This window comes from Hippocampus guttulatus, chromosome 9, assembly GCF_054856545.1.
Source record: "Hippocampus guttulatus isolate MCC_2025c chromosome 9, RoL_Hgut_1.0, whole genome shotgun sequence".
NCBI classification, from domain to species: domain Eukaryota; kingdom Metazoa; phylum Chordata; class Actinopteri; order Syngnathiformes; family Syngnathidae; genus Hippocampus; species Hippocampus guttulatus.
The window spans coordinates 10734072-10753745 of NC_141269.1; the positions used below are offsets into that span (position 1 = coordinate 10734072).

General features: G+C 42.6%; 1 protein-coding gene across 5 annotated transcripts in view; it reads right to left on the bottom strand.

Moving 5' to 3' along the window:
• doc2g (double C2-like domains, gamma) overlaps positions 1-10615 on the bottom strand; it is a 32281-nt gene extending 21666 nt beyond the window's left edge. Inside the window, exons 1-5 of one of the 5 annotated variants that reach the window (XR_015101812.1) lie at positions 10282-10591; positions 6643-7030; positions 6187-6266; positions 5754-5828; positions 382-491 (exon numbers count right to left, since the gene is read on the bottom strand). Coding sequence is in view for 2 of the 5 variants with exons in the window: in XM_086119865.1 (XP_085975991.1) it covers positions 382-491; positions 5754-5828; positions 6187-6266; positions 6643-7012 (635 nt within the window). In the remaining 3 variants the exon portion in view is untranslated. Of the gene's footprint in view, positions 1-381; positions 492-5753; positions 5829-6186; positions 6267-6642; positions 7031-10281 lie in introns of all 5 variants that reach the window. The other 4 variants (XR_015101814.1, XR_015101813.1, XM_086119865.1 and 1 more) reach the window with 4 other exon arrangements.
• Between the last annotated feature and the right edge of the window lie 9059 nt (positions 10616-19674).

Genomic DNA, 19674 nt, shown 5'->3' on the forward strand with positions numbered 1-19674 from the left:
CTCGGGATAAACAAAGTCACCCAACACTCTTACGAATCCACAGAGACACTCATTGCACGCAGCATATACACTCCCTGTCGCAAAGTCTCTGAATCATCTTACAGGACAACAAAAGCATATTTCTGTTATTGGGTGAAGATGGCACCGTTTGACCTCGGCCACTCCATATGGAGACAATCCTCGCACAGCCGACACCTGAGGAGTAGCAGCAAGTGGGGCAGTCGGCTGCAATAATAAATGACCCGGAAAAGCCCCTAGGAAAGCGCATGGGCTGCACTGTTGGCAGTTTGTAGGGAATCTCACCCTCCTGTGTGGGAAAACCTGTCCGCCTGGCTAACGTCACCAATTGCAAGTGAGTGAAATTTCAAGCCGAGAGCCTACCTGAGTGTTTTGGTGGTCATGTCAGCCGCTGTGATTCCGTGATACACCAGTGTCTCATTCCACACTGGGTTCAGTGTGTTCTTCAGAGTCTTTGTGCGGAGTTTGTTTGCCTGTAGAGGGAAATACATTTGAGCAATATTCATGTGAAGAGGATGAGAGTAATGTGTAAAGAACTAAGGGGGGAATTCATCAGATCAGAGAAAAAGAAGGACATGGGATTGGAAAAAAAAAAACGACCGCAAGGGAATAATTTATCTCGGCCCCTGAGGAGATCTCGGACATCTGTTGAGCGAGCGTGAGAGGCCGCGAGGCCTCCCTCTCCTCACCTGTCCATCTGTCTCCCTTGCAATGTAATGAGGCGGAGCATCGACACCAGGAGACGTTTAAAGTGTGCAACACAATCAGAATGAAAATGTAAAGCTTTTCGGGAAGTCAATTGCATGCAGGCTCCTAATAGCTGCCCCATCTCCTCCCTTGCTGCCTCATTTCCGACCGTTGCCTTCGGGATGTTTCAGGATTTGACTGCGGAGTTTATGTCAATAACACAGCAAAATATGTTTTCGAGGACTAGTTCTTGTCTGCTATTTTCCAACTCACTAATCATGTAAAATGAAATTATTTGTCGAAACTTGGCGTGTTTCATCATAATGAGGATTCACATGGATTTTCTTCACTTTCACAGTTCACATTTGATCCTAATCACTTACGGCGTTCTTCAGTTTATATTTGGCACGTCTATGTGTGCCCTGCGATTGGCTGGCAACATCGCAAAGAACACCCCATCAAATGCGAAGAAGCTTTCACATATAAACGAAAAATCAATTTCCGGATTTAAGACAGCCAGGCGTCATCAAGACAACGATACCGTGTATCCAGCACACATATTTGTTGTGTTGCAACACTGAATCATATTTACAATTTCACATGTACCATGGATGAAATAGTGATTCAGTGGTTTTGTAAGCGGCACGCAAAGCGGCGCACCGCCAGCGCTCATTCATTCTAGAGAGCTCACTTTCATTCATTTGGCCCCCTTCTGAGTCAATGGCTCACCGTCCTCACTGCAGCGTCTTAAGCCCTCCAGCAGCCACTCAAAGTTGCCATCTCTGAGGTGGGAGAGCCACAGTCAGTCGGGCCGGGCGAATGGCACCTCTCATTCAAGTGAATGGGACCTGGCAAGCAAATGCTGGCGTGTGCTCATGAATCTCTCGTTTTTTTTTTGTCATTAATCATCAAAAATGAAATACATCCATTAGTAGATGTGAAATTGTAAATATGGTTCAGTGTTGTTGCTAAACACTATGATATTTATTGTCTATACTGTATTTTTGTGACTTTGGAGACGGATGGCACGCGGTTCTTCTAAAATCAGGAAATAGGCGTACGCGGCGAAGCTCCTTGCTGCATCAGTGTCGGCCAATCTGATCGCACTGATGACACAGCCTCGTTCAGCCCCAGATGGCTTTAGAAACACCTCTGAGATGGTTCTGAAGAGCGGGTCCATTGGAACTGCTCAGCCCCGAAAAAGTCTAATGGAAAAGTGAACACCCATGTCCAAGCGAGGCCATCTCGGTGTGAAGCGGAGCTAATGAAAAAGCACTTTATGTCTCCCAGCCGGCATGGGAACGGCTTGGGATGTTCCCAGAAGAGCTGGACGAATTGTCTGGGGAAAGAGAATTGAGCACTTCCCTGCTAAAGCTCCTAACCCCACCGACCTGACCCCAGATAAGCAGAAGACAATGAATGAATGGATAGATGGATGTATCAATGAATTTGATATCCTCCACGGCCTGAGATGATTTTGAATGAATACAAATGTCATAATGTGAAGTTCACTGTTTTGTCCTCTACCATTCCAATGCTGTGACTGATGTTTTTGTTTCTTTTGCCGTCGTACTGCTTCAGTATCATTAATGAGGTACTTTAAGCAGGTACTCTACGAAGGGAAGTCGGAACTGTGGCATCGTGACAACACGAGTCCCTAAACCTGTCAATATTCTCAGAAAGACAAACTGACATGTTAACCTATCAAGGCGAAAGCCCAAATTGGTGCCCTGTGATTGATGGAACAACACTTAAATCAACTTCTAAATGGTAAGTATCAATGCATTTGAGTCAGTACAATGGCGTCTCATATGTCACCAGGGGTATATGACCACTCTCTGCAGCTACGACAAAAAGTTACAATGCTCTTCCATCACTTTCTCCTGCTCATGTCAGTGGCTCCGAAGATAAACACCCCATCTTTCATGCCATCGTCCTCTTAGTCTGTTGGGAGAGCCTCAGGACACAAAGCTCTTTCCTCTCCATCTCTTTGTCTTTGTCTTTGGACCCACATTCCCTCATTGCTGTCCCTCCAAAGAAGAAGCGCACGCATGCATGGCATTCGGACGCTGAATGAAAGTGTGGCTTAACTTTGACTTTGTTCAACTAAATAAGCAGTCAATGCAACTCTTGCAATAAGATTATGGGATATTGTGTAGACCAAAAGGATCAAACACTTTCGGACAGATACGTGATATCCAAAGGACTCGTTGGCTCTGACCCTCTTCATGACCAGATATTTTGAATGGCATTTTCTTGATCGTTGGTTTTATCTTTAGCAAATGTAACTGTTATTCATTTTGTCCTTACTCAGTGTTTTTATTTTTAAAAAGTAAAAAAAAAATCAAGAAACAATAATCAACTACCGGTAATATGAAATACTTGTATCCTGATACACTTGTCAACCATATGGCCCAGCTTGAGTTGTGCTTTTTTTTAAACTGTCATTAGTATTTTCTTTGTCCATATCACCACTTCTTGCTACAAGCAAGTTCCCACTCCTTTTTCTCTGTGCCTTTATCATCAGCCGTCTTTGAAAACTTTGTTTTCTAATGTTTTATCTTCATTCTCCATCTGTCCATTTACATTTGTCTTCAGCTTCTTCCATCTGTCTGTTTACATTCATCGTCGACTGATTGCATTTTTCTCCTTCGATTAGTCTTTCCTAGCCATGTGGATTCAAAAAAACTAAAACAAACAACAAACAAAAAACGGTTGGCTGGGTTTTGACACATTGTCAATAGGATTTGTGGATGTGAAAAAGTGGGTTGGAGATGGAAAAAAAAGGGGTTTCAGAATCACATCTCATCAGCATGAACCGCGGGGAGCTGAACTGTACTGACTGGCGGAAACATGGCAAAAAAAAAAAGACTTCTCAGTTTGACACAACACAGATGGAGAATGTCTTTCACAAACCTGCCAAATTTGAAATATTGAAGAAAATCCCCAAGTATATCACATGAGGCTCAAATGCTGTCAGTGTGTCTACAGCTCTGAAACCTCGTCTCACTCAACTGTCAATGACACACAATGACTACGGACTGGAAAAAAAAGAATGCTACTTTAGCAACTTTAAACATCCCTACAAGTTTATGCCTGCAGAGCCAGAATCCAATTCTGAGACAGAAAACCCTGACCTGCCTCAACATCACCCTCCATCCTCTCCGTCTGCAGCAGAAAGGTATTATTTATCACACACAATTATAATTTAGAGACATACATTAGTCTAGCATCACCTAACTTTCCCCATTAAAAGCTGGGCTATCAGTTATCAGAGCAAACATATTTTGTGACTTATTTAACTCATTCAATCCCAGCCATTTTCACCGGAGCAACCCCCTCAATCCCAGCGTTTTACTGGATTTTGACTGATCTTGCAAGGCCCACAGAATATTTGGTTCTAATGCTATTGAAACATGGAGCCTACCAAAATAAAGTTTGGACTCCCTTCTTTCAGCAGGAAAAAAAAATTCTATTTCTAAAAATCTTTTTCCATTCCTCAGCCATCAGCATTACAAATGGCAAATTTTCTTGAAAATGGCGATTCCTGGGCAAAAAACAGAGAAAAAGAGCTTTTTGGAAAAGCATGCATTTCAAGCATGTGAGGCCCCCACTGCCACCTACTGGTCGCTTTTTTACATGATTAAAATGCAAACGGCTTCTTCTCATTCACAGATTGCATCAGACCCTCCTCCTCTCTATGACGCAAAAAAAGACTTAGACGTACAAGTACGTCCCAGGTAGGCGGGGCCTAATTTTAAAAAGACGCACAAGTACCGGTACATCTTGTGGAATGAAAGAATGAAATTCTGATATTGCGGTAGAGGGGGAACTCCTGCTGGTGGTCCAACTCCATCACTGGGAGGCCGGCCCCAAAAATTCAGGAACACGGAAAAGGTGAAAATGATATCTGAATCTCCAAATTTACTTCATATGGCCTTGCAGTCAATCTTTCTGTGTTTCTGTGACCACAATTGAAAGCATGCTGCATTAGCTTAAAGAACATATGCTGAGTGACGAGAGTGAAATACACCGTGAGGTGGAACATGTGCACCTCCGTTCCCGCTAAACTCCATACTTCTCATGCATCGAATTAAACGTAGGCGTGAGTAGGCGAGAGTGTCCATCATACTCACTTCAGCGTGTATTCGCTCCCACTTGTCAAGTGACGTGGCCCCCGTCTGGTGGATGTTTAACTAATGACGGGCCATGGGTACTTACCTCGTCATTGACGCATTCCCCAAGTACCGCCCACCCACCGCTCTACTCCCATCAACACACGCCAGTTGACGTGAGCCGTGTAACAATGCTCCTTGTTTCCATGACAACCACCTGCTGCTGCCCTCCCTTTATGTGTGTCCCCCTCCCCCCACCGTATCCCTTCTCTAACTCTCCCCTTAGCCTCCCTCTCACTTCTCGCCTCTCTGAGTTGGTATTTCAAGGTCAAAGAAGGTCACAGCGATATGGTGAGACATAGACGGTGACGGCAGTGGGAAGCGAGCGGCGAGACTAAGAACAATGCGGGAGTCGACAACGGAGAGGCCTGGAGGACAAAGATGCCTTGTAACGGTTGGCCACTCTACGTCTCACCAGAGTTGTCTCATTCGACCTATGGTGGCTCAACATGCCCAGCCTCTTTTATCACAGCATCACTTCATAGCCAACTTGAGCTAAAATGGCCAAGAACGGGTTTCCAAAAACACAGGGCTGCAAGTTGTGGCATGCCTTATCTTCCCACCAGCTTGAGCCGGAGACAAAACAAGAGCGCTGCAGCCGAGCAGAACATGTTTGTGCTCGATAAAGCGGCGTATTGAACAAGGCGCAATAAGAGCCCACCGCAAAGCCTCCTGCTTAGCGGCTCGAGACAGCGCGCTAAATTAGCCCGCTGCCGTGTGACACGTTGGCAAAAGCGTTTTCAGGAAAGACGGAACCGATTTGTCAAAGTCAAACAACACGCTTGTGCCATGTTTGTTTGTTTGTTTGTGTGATGCGCAACTGCACATTGTGTTGTGTGTTAATAGCCACTGAGGTGAGGTTGGAGCCGTGACCTTGCTTGCCCCGGGAAGAAGATGAAGCTTGACATATGGATCAGCCAGCCCATTGGAGTCCATGGCCTTCAGTCCCTGTGAACACACACACACACACACACACACACACACAAAGACACGGTACTGTACTTAAGTGTCAGATGTGACGTCATTATGCCCTCAAATATTACGCACAAACAACAGGGTCAGAAAAGACGGCAAACATCACAATAGTGCTGGTGGGTGTTTCTATTCCGTGCCACTGTTTCTGACTCCCCTCGACTCGATTGTGCTGTCCTCTAGGGACTTATTCAAAGGGATTTACATAATTAAACTCGTGTGACACTTTACAGTATATGAGGCCCTTGTCCTCGTTACATAGCTATGGAGCATTGTTTTTTTTTGTTTTTTTAGGGAGAAGGTCTAGCAGACATCAACGTTTGCGGTTGGTTACCTTCGCCTTGTGAATGGTGCAATGAAGACAGTTATTCTCCTGATCAAAGAGCAGGGTGAACTCCAACATCCCCAAATAGGCTGGAAGCAACAAAGACGACACCAATTACTGGCGGGACTCAACCGCACAGTCACCCTCAAAAGCTCCGACTCACAAAAACACGAAGCTGCTAAATAAGAATTGACCCGTCTTGTAGCTTGCTGTTTGGGAAAAGAGCAGAAAGAAACTCCAACGATTGCAGCTTTGCACTTCGGGGATGCATATAAAACGTTTTTCTCCAAATTACGCTGTGAGCACATGTTGTTTTCTTCTCCGGAGGAAAAAAAAGGTCTTGCGTCGAAAACGATGACTCTTCATTTTCAAGTTTTAGCGCTAACAGTGTTCTTTTTCTGCTGCAATGCTTTTTCATTTCCATATAAATGAACAAACACCAACACAAACTCTTGAGAAACTCACTGTCATCATCATCGGAGTCAGCTACTTCCTCCCTGTCCCCACTGTTGTCCCCCCGCCTCTCGCCATCTTTAAAGCCTCCGCCCATCTCCCCGTTGAAAGTCTCCTCCTTCAGGATCTTCTTCTCCCGTGGAGGTGGCGGCGTGCAAGGGTAGTCGTGGAAACGCGGGAAGAAGTCTGAGATCTGCGGGATAGGGAGGATGGGGCCCGGGCACACGTTGATGGCAAAGTGCTCCTGCATAGAAATCTTGACAGGTGAGGGCGGCGGTGGGGCCGAGGGGGAGGAGGCGGATGAAGAGGGTGTGGAAGTAGAGGAAGGAGGGATGGTGAGGTGGGAGGCGGAAGTGGGTGGCGGTGGCTTGGAGACGCTCATGTGGGCTGCTGAACGGGACTGGAAAAAAGAAAGGAAAAAAAAGACAAGTGAGTAGACAGGAACTAGAGGCTCGGCCCTCGAGGAGACAAACAAAACAACACGCCGTCTTCCTCCTGAGCTCCCAACTTTTCACAGTTACTGACTTAGTAGGACACGACACACTGCGTTTAAATTCACATCACATCTTCCACACCCAGAAGGGGGAAAAAAAAGAGGGAAATATGTTTCGGTTTTCATCTGCGGATGCAATTCTGAGCTCTCAAATGCCAAAACAGAACTTGCCACAATGTTTGCCACATCAAGTGTGACTCACACTTTGTGTCGGCGCACCAAGTCTGTGCTTTGAATGAGTATTCCAATGTATCACTGTGATGTCTGAGCATGTGATGTCACATCACTCTCCAACATTTCTCTCTGCCTTGCCCTCCTCTCGCTTGTCCGCGCCTCCCCTCAGCAATATTTACATAATTCCGCTCAGAGTCTAACTGAGTCATTAGCATGTTTACCTCTAAATGAAGCATAATAACTGCAAACAAACTCTCGACTCCATTTACCAAAGTCCAACCTTTCTTACTTTCTGAGTCACATCAATTAAAGCATTTCTTCATGCTTTCGTCTCTTTGATAAAATGTTGCATTTACTATTCAAGTTTTTGGACTGCTCTTAGTAAAATGTTTAACTCCCACTTGTAAACCAGATGTGGGTGACAAGCAAATATTTCCAGGACGATGACACATTACTTATCTGCTGTGACTATTGAGACAAATTTTAATCCATTCGATCTTTTTTTTTTTTGTGACATAAAATCACCGATATGTTCAACATATGGGATGTACACCCATCTGACCCTGAACGCATTGCCAGATTGTATGTTGTGATGAGTTACTAAAAGCAAATGACGGTCACAGAGTCCAAATAATGATCGATAAGTGAAATAATGGTAACCAGGCCGGGACACAATGAGGCATTTCCTGGCATTTGTGTCCGAAGCCAGCACGCCGAAATCCTGACTGTTCATACTGTTCTCTGACGCTCGCCCTCATAGCGACCATGAAGTCAAAGTAAAACACAAAAATTCATGGTACTTTTATTTTGAAAGTGATGCTTTTATTTTATATGCATACATGAGGATGATGCCGAACTTAGCCACGTTTTCTCGACAATGATCGACTTTTCCAACCCCTCTAGCAACTATTTTCCCCAAAAGAGAAAAATGACAACAGTGGTCCAAATGTTATCATCATTTTTAATTCGTGCACGGTGGAGGGAAGAGGCCAAGATTTGGCCTGAAAATACTCAATATGCAAATTTACAGTTTCATATACTGTAAGCATTGGCTGTATTGTAAGTCATCAGTGTATCATTACACATCACTGACAATAACATTATACTTTATGCTAATCTAAATATTTGGAACTCCTGACTGGGAAACGGCTGATATGAGTTGGCAGTTGGTGCACAAAATTAAGAAAACCCCCCAAAACATCTCAGTGTCAAGATGAAATTTGAAAGACCCCCTTTTAATTGGGCTTTAAATGTGTTTTTCGTGATTAGAACAACATACTGCGGCTACACAAGCAGCAATGGACTGAAACATGACAATATGCGCTTTCCCCCCCTAAATTTATTAAAAAATAATGTCGTCTTTGAAATGTCCAGCTATCTTATTGTGTTTTAATTTTGGTCAGTCATTGAAAAAGTTCAGAAAAAGAAAAAGCGACAAAGTAGGCTTGGCCCTCAGCAAACATTCCAGCTCGTCATTTGTCTCCTTGGCCAAATTAATTGTCGACCCCTCATTTATGGAAATATGCTCTCCCTTCAAGAAGTTCATGTTCACTTCGCTATGCAGACATGTAAAAAGACACACTAGAGTGTTTATATTCATTGCAGATGAAAAGCATCAGTGTAATTTTCCTAAACTAAATTTGCTGTGTGGAAGAAGGAGACATATTCATCGTCACAAATTGCCAGAAGTGCAAGTCCCGTTTTTTGGAACGAGAGCAATTTCCTGCGCCTATAAATTGAATCCTTCTGTCATTTACAATCTTTGGGGCTGTTTGTCAAAATTTAGCATATTTATCAAGCTTTACAAGACTAATTTTTATCCGAAATAGAACAACAACTCACACTGCACACTCGGAAATGACCGGAATGTGATGTCATTCAACAAGCTTTACCTCATGAGGATGTCTGTAACTTAAATGTAGTTTATATCTTCCAAACATTTCATAAATTCATCAACACAGAAAGAGGCACACTATTTTGTGTCCATCTTGTGATCTCACGTGTTATGATCACATCAAATGTTATCATGTCACCAGGGTTAAACATGCAGAAAATCTCCGTGACAGTCCATGGCCCAGACCAGCGACTATAAATGCAATCCATCCCAGTGGGTACAATTATCATTTTAGATTTTTAATCCCTACAGATAAAAAACAAAACAAAAAAAACCTTTGACTCTAATTGCAAATGACTTAGAACAATGTTCATCACCTAACTGTGGTTTAGCAAGTCAATGCTTTGGATTTTTGAATTGCTTACCTTTGTATTCACTGTAAATTGGGAAGCATTTAAAGTGACTTTACTACAGCAGTCAATATAATCGTGCCTCCATTCTCTGTAAGTCTTTTTTTAAAGATGAAAAGCGACATTTGCAAATACACAAGGGGGGAAATGTTTCATTTTTAGGTGCACATGATTAAAATTTGGTTAATTGACACAGTGTCCCTCCCCCCCTCCATTCATAATAACCAAGTGATGTATTAGTTGAACACATTTTGATCACATGCAACCGATGTACAAATGAAGTAAATTTAAAGGACTTTTTTTCACTGCGCTAACAATCGGTGTTGGTATATCCCAAGTCTGACATACATCTTCAACTGATTCTCAGAAAATCTTCAACTGATTCTGTTGCAAGCAGTGACAGTGACAGTGACAGTCCTATACGAACACCACAACTTAGTTGAACTGTCAGATTTTAAACGCCGCACTCCTCACTTTAACAAATCCAAACACACATGTACAGTAAGTCCAACTTGAAATCCTGCACCGACACGAGGAGCCCATCATCCAATTTCATTACCTCCACTCATTCAGTGATTTCACACTGCGTTTATGTAACCGACAGCCCTACATCACTGCTTGCTTGTTACAATGACATCAATGAGCACTTGGAAGCATGGTGCTCACAAAACTCATTCGCCCGCAGCCTCAGACATACGCAGAGGCACATGCACGGACACAGACGGCCACCAAATACATACCCAGGGCAGTCTTCATCTGTGCCAGCACCCCATCTTAACTGCTCTCACGCATGCCTCTCTCTCACACACACTGAGGAGCATGAAGACCGGCTTTGAGTCAATATGCGTCCCTCTCTCTCCGGCTCTCTGTACATGGCTTGCTCTCCTCTTCTGCTCCGCACCCCTCCCGCCCTCTCCCCCTTTTCCTTATTTGTGACGCGTCGACTTAAAATCCTCATCAGTCGAGAGCAGACACTACTGTCATACACTGTGCACTCAGTTGGAGAGAGTGTGTGTGTGAAAGAGAGAGAGAGAGAGAGAGAGAGATAAAGAGAGCGGGGAGAGAGAGAGAGAGAGAGCGTTTGTATGCGATCCTGACAGTCAGACCAACAGGCAGAAGTAGATTAGGTGGATGATGAGGCGAGTACGCGCGCTCGTGCACGCTGGCATCAACGGCACAACCGTACACAGTTAAACAAATAACGTGGTGGTTTTGGAGGGACACGCCCTTGGCAACACAAAAAGGCAAAGATGGGAGAATTCACCCGTCGAAGGAACGGAAATTAAATTCAACACGTTGTGTGTAGCAGGAGACATCAGTCTTAGTAATAAAGTGTGCCAAATCCAACCCCTGAACTATGGCAAGCATTTATTCCATATCCTTGATGTCAGACATTAGTGCCTTTCATATGTGGAATTAAATACTCAAATGGTTTACCATACTGAACAGTAACAATGCACTAGAATACGGGAGGGGGGGGCGGTGAAGCGCTACGAAATTAAGGGTTAAGAGAAAGAAACATTGAGATTTTTAAAGCGTAAAGTACATATCACAAGACGTTGAGAGACTCTTTAAAAAAATATGGAAATTCAGACTGGTATGAACGTGTTCAAAGCACACAACCCCCAACTTCGAAGCCTCGGCGCAGTTACGCAACCCTCTCTTTTCATGTCACATCTCTCGCGGAAAAGCATGACGTGGTTTATTTATTTATTTGCAATTTCCCCTCTGAGATCACATAAATCAAATAATATTCTGGAGCACAACTCTCAGTATGGAAGCGTCACATTTTAATGATGCATGGCAGACAAATTTCCAGGCAAACGGTAACTAAATTTTTCTGAATACTTATGACAAACTAGCATACACGTGAATTGAGAGCGACTGGTTATCTGTGGCGTAGGCCAAAAATTTTCAATGGGGTGGCCAAGGTGACACAACACCCCAGCGAGAGATGGCAGAGCATGTGTGCTGGCATCATTGTTTATCATAAAATCCACAGTCATGGTTTCATTAGATCAAATTCAAACGAAGAGAAAAGAAGAATGCACACCGCTCGAAATCAAGCAGGAACAAGTCTAAATAAAAAGCAGGTTTTACTGAGCGTAATGTACTAGATGATGTCATTTTCTTTGCCGTTGCTTTGCTTTATTGTAGTTGCTCATCGGCCACATTCACACTGCAGGGTGTGATGCCCAATTTGGTGTTTTTTCTTAAACCTGATCGTTTTATGTACTCATTCACGTTAGAAAAACAAATGCGAGTTCTAATCCGTGATGTGACATGCGTGCGCACAAAGCATGACATTGACTGACACACACAAAAGACGATGTCACACAGCGGTGTTTATGGATGGAAATATGGTCCAGTGTGCAGACGCTCATCTTTTTATTTCATATCAAGGCGCAACGCTGGAGGTGGCATAAATATTTTAGAGAAATGAGATGATGCTTTTCAATCTTATCATATTATGGAGATGTTTACTAAAGGTGACATCACTTCAAGGAGTCTTCTAATAAAGATGACGTCACGTCATTGCCGCATATAATAAATGAACCGTTTGCATTGCTGAATGACAACTATGGCCGCAAATGTCAACATTATCGTTTCATGCTTCAAGTGCAATTAAAATTAAATCATATGTGAAGTCAACACTGTTACTCAAAAAATTTAGATTCACCGACAATTCGATCAGCACTCGCCCGACCTGCGTCAAGGGCATATTGGACCATTGATGACGTACAGGTCGGATGTGTACGGATGAGCGTTCTTACTGTAGACGCATCGCAGACATTGCCAATTTATATACACACACAAAAGAGCTCGGATTTTAAAAAAAAAATCGAAAGTGTACTGTTCAAACTGCATGAAAAATCTGATGCATATCGCATATGGGCAAAACAATTAGAATTGAGCAGCAGTGTCAATAAAGACATCATTTACTCGTATCTCATGCACTGATTCGCTACTAACAGCTAATTAAAGTAATCAATTGTTGCCAACGGCTGCCACCATTTTGCATACTGCGATCGATGGCACATTTGTTCAAATCTAAAATGCACATTGACACAAAAAAATCGTAACTCCTCACAATTGAACTTTTCACTTACTTTTTTTTGTACTGTTTGTTTCTACTTGTATTATGATTGTGTATGTAAGATTGGTATATGTGCATTATATTTCATGAACCTATGACTGCGGATGGTATGATATAGAATGACTTCTCAGCCATTCAATACTGACTACTGAGTGATTCTTTATTTCTTCTAAAGAGAACAGAGAATGATTTCTGATGTTGACCTTGCAGGACTTCTTTGATTTCTCAGCGGTTTGAAAGGAATGTATAGATAACACAATCCTCTCAGGGTCTTTACCTTCTGCTGCTGTGCTAAAAATGAAAAGATGAGCACTTCCTGTACTGGCAAATTGCTCGCAAGTGACCCGCTGACCACTGAAAAGTCTCTCCTTCACATTGGTGGAAATTCTCTACCTCACCATGCCGCTAAAAGAATGCCAATGCTTTCAATGCATTCAGTAAGAAAACACAAACATGAAATTAAATTCAGAAGTACACAAGTGTCATTGTGCTTGTGCAAGAAAACCCTGCATCGTGTTTCTAGAGACTCATCATTGACACCTACGCCCAAAGAGATTATCATACCAAAAAAAAACAAAAATGCATTGGAGTTTTCTTATTTTGATTCTGTTCAAATTTATGATATTCCTTAACCTCTCAGGCTTCCTTGCTCAAAGATATTAAACGACTGATGACATCTTTCATATGACTCAGTGTTTTCAATAATTACACCACTAGATTGACGTGGACCCGTCTGGATCAGCATGGCCAGACCCTTCCCGAGGAAGAAATCAATCAAATACGCCCAAATAACCAAGGCTGGACAATCACCCTGAGATATTGATCTCTTCTGCATATTTTCCACTGTGGTGTTATCTTAGACATGATCCAGGAAAGAAACAAGTGGCATTACAATTAGAAGCATTATAGGATGAACTGGAAGGGGCATTTGACCGTATTAAAAAAAAAAAAAAAAAAGATGCGCTGCGTGGCAAAACAACAAACCCACCTTAACGATGGCGAAACTGAAAACATGACCAAACTGAGAACGGTTTGCAGAATTAAAGCCCTCACACACTTTAAGATTATAATAATATATAATCCTGGAATGAAACAGTAGGAAGGAGAGGATGCAATCAATTTGTGGCGAAGCATTCATAGCGTCCCTCTGCACGGCAAGATAAACTCCTCCCATTACCGAGGCACAATGCAGTGAAGGTTTTCCATTAAGACTCCAACCGCAGCCTCCCCTGCCTCTTTGCAAGCCATTAGCTCAGAGATTAAATAACACCAGTTTGCAGACTGCCACTCGTGCGGCTGGATTTTTTTTTTTCCGCATTCGCGTTTGCACTGGATGGAAATTTGCATACATTTCATGACAAAGATCAAAATCCTACTCATGCACTACACTTAAGCTCAAAACACATTTATCTGCATCTTTTACAAATTGAACAGGGGGTCCAATTCCCTCTGCTACATGCTGATTTGTGTATCTATTAGATTACACCCGTGAAGATCTCATTTATGTTTATATTGCGCTCTTCAGTGAATGTCATTTGCGCTCCTGACCGAGACCAGCAACGTAATTGGTGTTTCTGTTTGATGGCATGCTGGGCCGTAAAATAGTCTGTAAATAGACTAGCCAGAACTTCCTGTTTTGGAGTGCAAATTTCTCAGACACACTCAAAGTTGTACTCAGTAGGTCTGTTTTTAGAGGTCTCATAGCAAACGCAGTTTGTAGGGTTCAAAGTCACAGCAACAGCATAAGAGGTCAATTAATTTGTGATCAAATGGAGCAGGTGATAAGAGATGGAATCTTGCAGAAGCAAACAGCAAGAAGGTTTATTGGACTTGGATATCAGATGAGTATAAACAAAACTGTTCTGACATTGGGACTACATTTGTTTGTTTGTTTTTAACTTGTTACAACCGAAACAGTGCTCACTGTCTTTTCAGGAAGGGTTTTTAACTCTGGTCAAGGAGGCAAAATTATTTTTGAAACGAGCAGAGGAAATAATACGGTGAACGACAGATTCAATAATGCCATTTTTCCCCCCATTTACTATTTGTTTGGATTCAATATTCAACATGGCTGTGCACATTCTGCACGGTCAACAATGTAGGCCATTATTTATAACAGCGGTGAAACTGACGTTGTGTTGAGCTTGCAGGATTTCCCCAGAGAAATTTGAGGGAAGGAGACAGACCGATTTTTTACCAGCAGAATCTGTAACAGAGCGATATGTGACGCATATTTCGCCCCCCCCCCCCCCCCCCCCTCTAGACAAACTGCCGACTTTGGAATAGCCAGACCAGGAAAGAAATATTGTATGAGAAAGAACATGGCTTGATCACATCTTGTTCAGTGCAAGGCAGTGTAGTCTGTAAACATATACTTTTTCACAAAACACATGCACTATTGGGGGATGTGAACTGTACCGGTATATAAACACATGCAGATTGTATCTTTTGGAGCATTTATTCAGACCAAACGTTAAAACTAAGTCCTGAGGGACGGGGGCGGGTGGGGGACACATTAAATGCCTGGCGGCAGCACTGAGAAAGGGGCAATATTATTACCCTAAAAACAGTACTGACTTTGCTTTGCTTCATTTTTTTGATGTTGCTGTTTTGTACTGTATTTGAAAAGCGTCTTGAGTGGCGGCATCTGCAACACCGACTGGGAAGTATTACAATAGACATTTATAGTTTAAATACAGAAACTCCGCCTTGAGCGCTGAATCATACATCGACACCGCAGCCGTATAGGGTGAAGTGAAGCAATCTGTGAAGATGCCATTAAACAACGGTATATTTAAAAAAAAAAAAAAAAAACCTCATAGTTTCACGGTGATAAATGTGCTGAACTCTTGCGCACCAACATCGAATTCATCATGTAAGCCTTCGCACATCACAACATTATTTTCAGTGGGGCCATTGCAGATTACAGTGGACATCAATCAAACATCACACCATTGTTTTGTTTTATTTTTTGCACTCAACGCCAGTATTTCTCACCAGAAAACAACAGCCTCTATAATAAAAAAGCAAAAACTGTTTATTTGTAGAGAGAGATCTGTGCCTTAAGTGAGGGAGGATGGGAGTGCAGCAGCATCTTCGTGGAGGGGCGTGGCCCCCTATAGCCTGCCGGTGGAAATGGATATACATGTACTGTATGTGTTTTAGCTTGAAGGCATTCGGGTCTGCAAGCCTGAGCTTGAGGTCCCTTTGGGGAAGAATTTGGCATAAATCGTAACGTTATATCATTTGAAGTGTGCAAATGTACATAGGTGTACTGGTGTGCCAGTTAAAACAAACCTACTGTACTCAATCGATCACTCCCTCCAACCTTCTGATCTAAATGCATGTAGCATTTCCAGTTTACTCAGCTAGACCCTCCATTGACTCCACGATGACTTCTTCCCTGCAACCATTTTTGTCACATGTAAAAAAAATTTTTTTTAAATGGTTCCGTTCATATCGCCTGGAATAGTAAATAAATATCGTGACCAAATCACGAAACACTGACTGCGCTTTTGTAAACAAGTAGCTCCCCTCCGTTTGCAGCAATATAAATACCTGGATGAAAATATAATTTAAGTTCAGGGTGTACCTTCCCTATTGCCCAAAGACAGCTGGGATAGGCTCCAGCATGCCCTGCGACTTTTGTGAGGTAAGTGGATCAGAAAATGGATGGATAGTTTGGTTGAGTTCCTCAGATCATGAATATTTTGGTGGAAACATCAAGTCAATTTCCATAGGATTTCGGGGAACACGTGTTTTTTTGCTGTCATTAGTATGAAGAAGTCTTTGGAAAAATGTCTCCCCTGCAAGGGGTCGCTGGACCGATGCCTGAAGGGAACCATGGCCTGTCACGGTCAATCAGAACAGTTTCTTATTGGCAATGTTGACCTAGTCATGTTTGTTAAAAGGTATGGTAAAGGCTTTATAGGTTACAATACGGTGCCCACACTGCATTTCTGATGTAAAATAACCTGATATAGTTTTAATTTAGCGAAAAGGGGAGGCAAGTTTTTATTTGAGCGATAGCGTCTGCGTGAAAAAACCCAAGCACAGCGATCGCATCCACATCAATGACAGTGGATGAACTGAATTGAATAAATGAATGGATAAAACAGCAGCGCAACTTCAGCGAGAGCACTTTTAACAGGTGGCTAGCAGTCGAGGCTCCCGCAGGGTGGCAGTTGGTGTCACAGGTGCTGCTTGCGCTATACATCACTCAGCTTTAGAGAGCATCATTGGCCAAGTTGGCAGAGGAGCGCCAGTCTGTCAAGGTGCATTACTCTTTTCACCATGTGTCGCATACCCCAAATTTAGCTCAGCATGCCCCCTGGACAAGCGCGCGCACACACACTTACACACGCAAAAAAAAAAGAGAAACATCTCCACTCTCACACTGCCATGACTCGTCATTGCTCTCATCTACTACCAAGCGCCTCACCTTCCACACTTCCTTTTCCCTTATTTTATCAGTCTTTCTTCGTCTCCCATTGTCACGCTCCAAGGCTGCCCTGACACAGACAGATCCCATTAACCCCACCTGTGATTCGTCCTTAACTCTGACAAGCAGAGGCAACGTGCAAAATGATTTTTTTTTTCCCCCCGACATCCAAATTCAAACTCAATGTCACTGAACAGGTTTTCCTTTTCTCGTGCTTTGTGACAGGCTCGGCGGCAGCGCTAAAGAAATAAACGACCCCTGTCAAGTGAAATGACTTACTGACAGTGATATTCTCTAAGGGTACAAATATGTGATTTTATTTTTCTTTGCCCTTATTCTTTTGGGGGCTCTTCTTGAAACGAGACACTCTTGTTGCAATCAAAGAACTTTGCAATCACAGATTTTGCAACGAAAACTGAAGAGGGTAGTAGGCCGAGTGGATTGTGGTCGGTATCATCTGCACAGTATATTTGCTACTACCGATGGGATACACGTTTTTAATCAATTTGATAAGTGTCAATTTGACAAGTGTTTTCAATTGCACACCTTAGTGTTGCTCTCATCAGTTCTACTTCAGAGTCCAACCTTCTGGTAGGAATTGTGGTGCAAGCGCTCAATGTTTTGGTCCAGTCCAATTCACAGTTGAGAAGCTGCGATAAATTGTGTCAGTCAAATTAATGTGTTTGCGTTCACTTTCAGTGGTTTTTACCCAACAATATCTAATTCCATTGCGAACTACTGACTGACATCCAAGGAGCCTTTGTTGCAACTCCAAAGTCAACTTTAGAATCAACCGGATCTTGTTCATATCAGCCACAACAATAATTCGTTTAAAAACTAGACCATCTTATGAATAACAAGAACTCACCATCAACACAGCATCCAAGTAAACTACACATTTGATCCGAGATCTCCGTTAGAGTTTCAAACCCAGTTTCAACAAACCCAGAGGGCTGATACATCATGAAACAGTTAAAAAAAAGAAGAAAAAAGAAAAAAAAAAGAAGGCAACTCCCTTAAGGGGTTAAAAATAACACCTGCACAATGATTTGGTTTGGGGTGTCTGTAAATTAATTGTGCACACTATTTTGACCTCTTTTTCCATTTCCCTCTCTGTTCCTCACTCTACAACGATAAATAATCTATCTTTAACTCAGTTTGCCCCATCAGCATATTCCCAGTGTGGCCCAGAGGCAAGTCAGTGGAGAGGCAAGAAAGATGGAGAGAGAAGGGCAGGGATGAGCCAACTGCTCCAGATGAGGAGAGTAAAGGTGACTGCAAGGTGGAAACCTGAGATCAAACAGAAGTATATGCGAAAAAAAAAAAAGTCAGAGAAAGACATGAAGAGAAAGATGCAAAAGGAGATAAAGAGGCAGCGACATGAATTATGCCCGAGAAATCGACAGGAGTGAGGACAAATTGTCGGATTGGAGGTGGATGTCAACACAATCGGAATAGTCAAGGAATTAAATCTATGAACCAGCCGTGAAATGCCAGTGTCCTTTCATAATATGAACTGAAATATGGCCCACAATCAAGCAGTGACCAAAGTGGAAATTGAGTTTCAGAGTGGGTGATGTAAAAAGGCACTGAGTCAGCAGGGATTGCAGGCAAGTGTGAGTTCATCGCCCTATGGCACCATGTCATGCTGTGCTTGATGAACTAACAGGGCAGGCAATTAGTTCCTGATATGACATTATTAGTCACCAATAATGAACACATCATTAACTCAAAGAGCCGTCCAAAAGCCTCTTTTCCCGCCTTCACTTCTATGCAAACAATCAGCCTCATATACTAAAGGTTATACCATACATTATAAACCACTACAGTGGAACCTCTACTTACGAAATGAATTGGTTCTGGAAGAAATTCCTAAAACTAGAAAGTTTTGCAAGTAGAGACACGTTTTCCATGTAAATGCCCTAATCCGTTGCAACCCCCCCCCCCCCCCCCAATTCAGACATCAATGTTTTCTAAAGCATTTTTGCCTTTTGGGAAGAACTGTTCCAAGGACGTTTGCTTTTGTCGGTTTTTAACAATCCTTCAAAAATGTCCAAGGCAAACATTAGCATAGTGAGCGATTGCCCGACACTTTTTCTGGATGAGTCACATTTACGTAAAAGAATCGGAACACCTCATGGCCCGAGGGACGAATGACGAGGACTCTGCATAGACATATCCATCTATTTATCTATCTACACACATAGACACATACGGTAGAGGTTCCTCTTACCAATGGGATACCAGGAAGATGCTAGGTAATAGCCAATGGCAGAGCAGCTATAAGTATGTTGCATTCAGCCAACTTGCAGCTACGACATACTTTTTACCTTTCATATCTTGAAATTTCTTTCGTCACAAGTAGCAATATTTTTTGTTGAGGCGTTTTGTAACTTGAAGATTTTGTATGAAGAGACATTCGTAAGTAGACGTACCATTGTATTTGGGATCTTGGGTAAATCACAGCCAGTATTTTTGTGCTTCAGATAATAGACGGCATCAACGACTCAGTGGCGCAACACTGGAAAAAAAATTTGTATTAACTGTGGAAAAAAAATATGATTAATGTCCATACTGTGAAGTGCCATGCAGCTC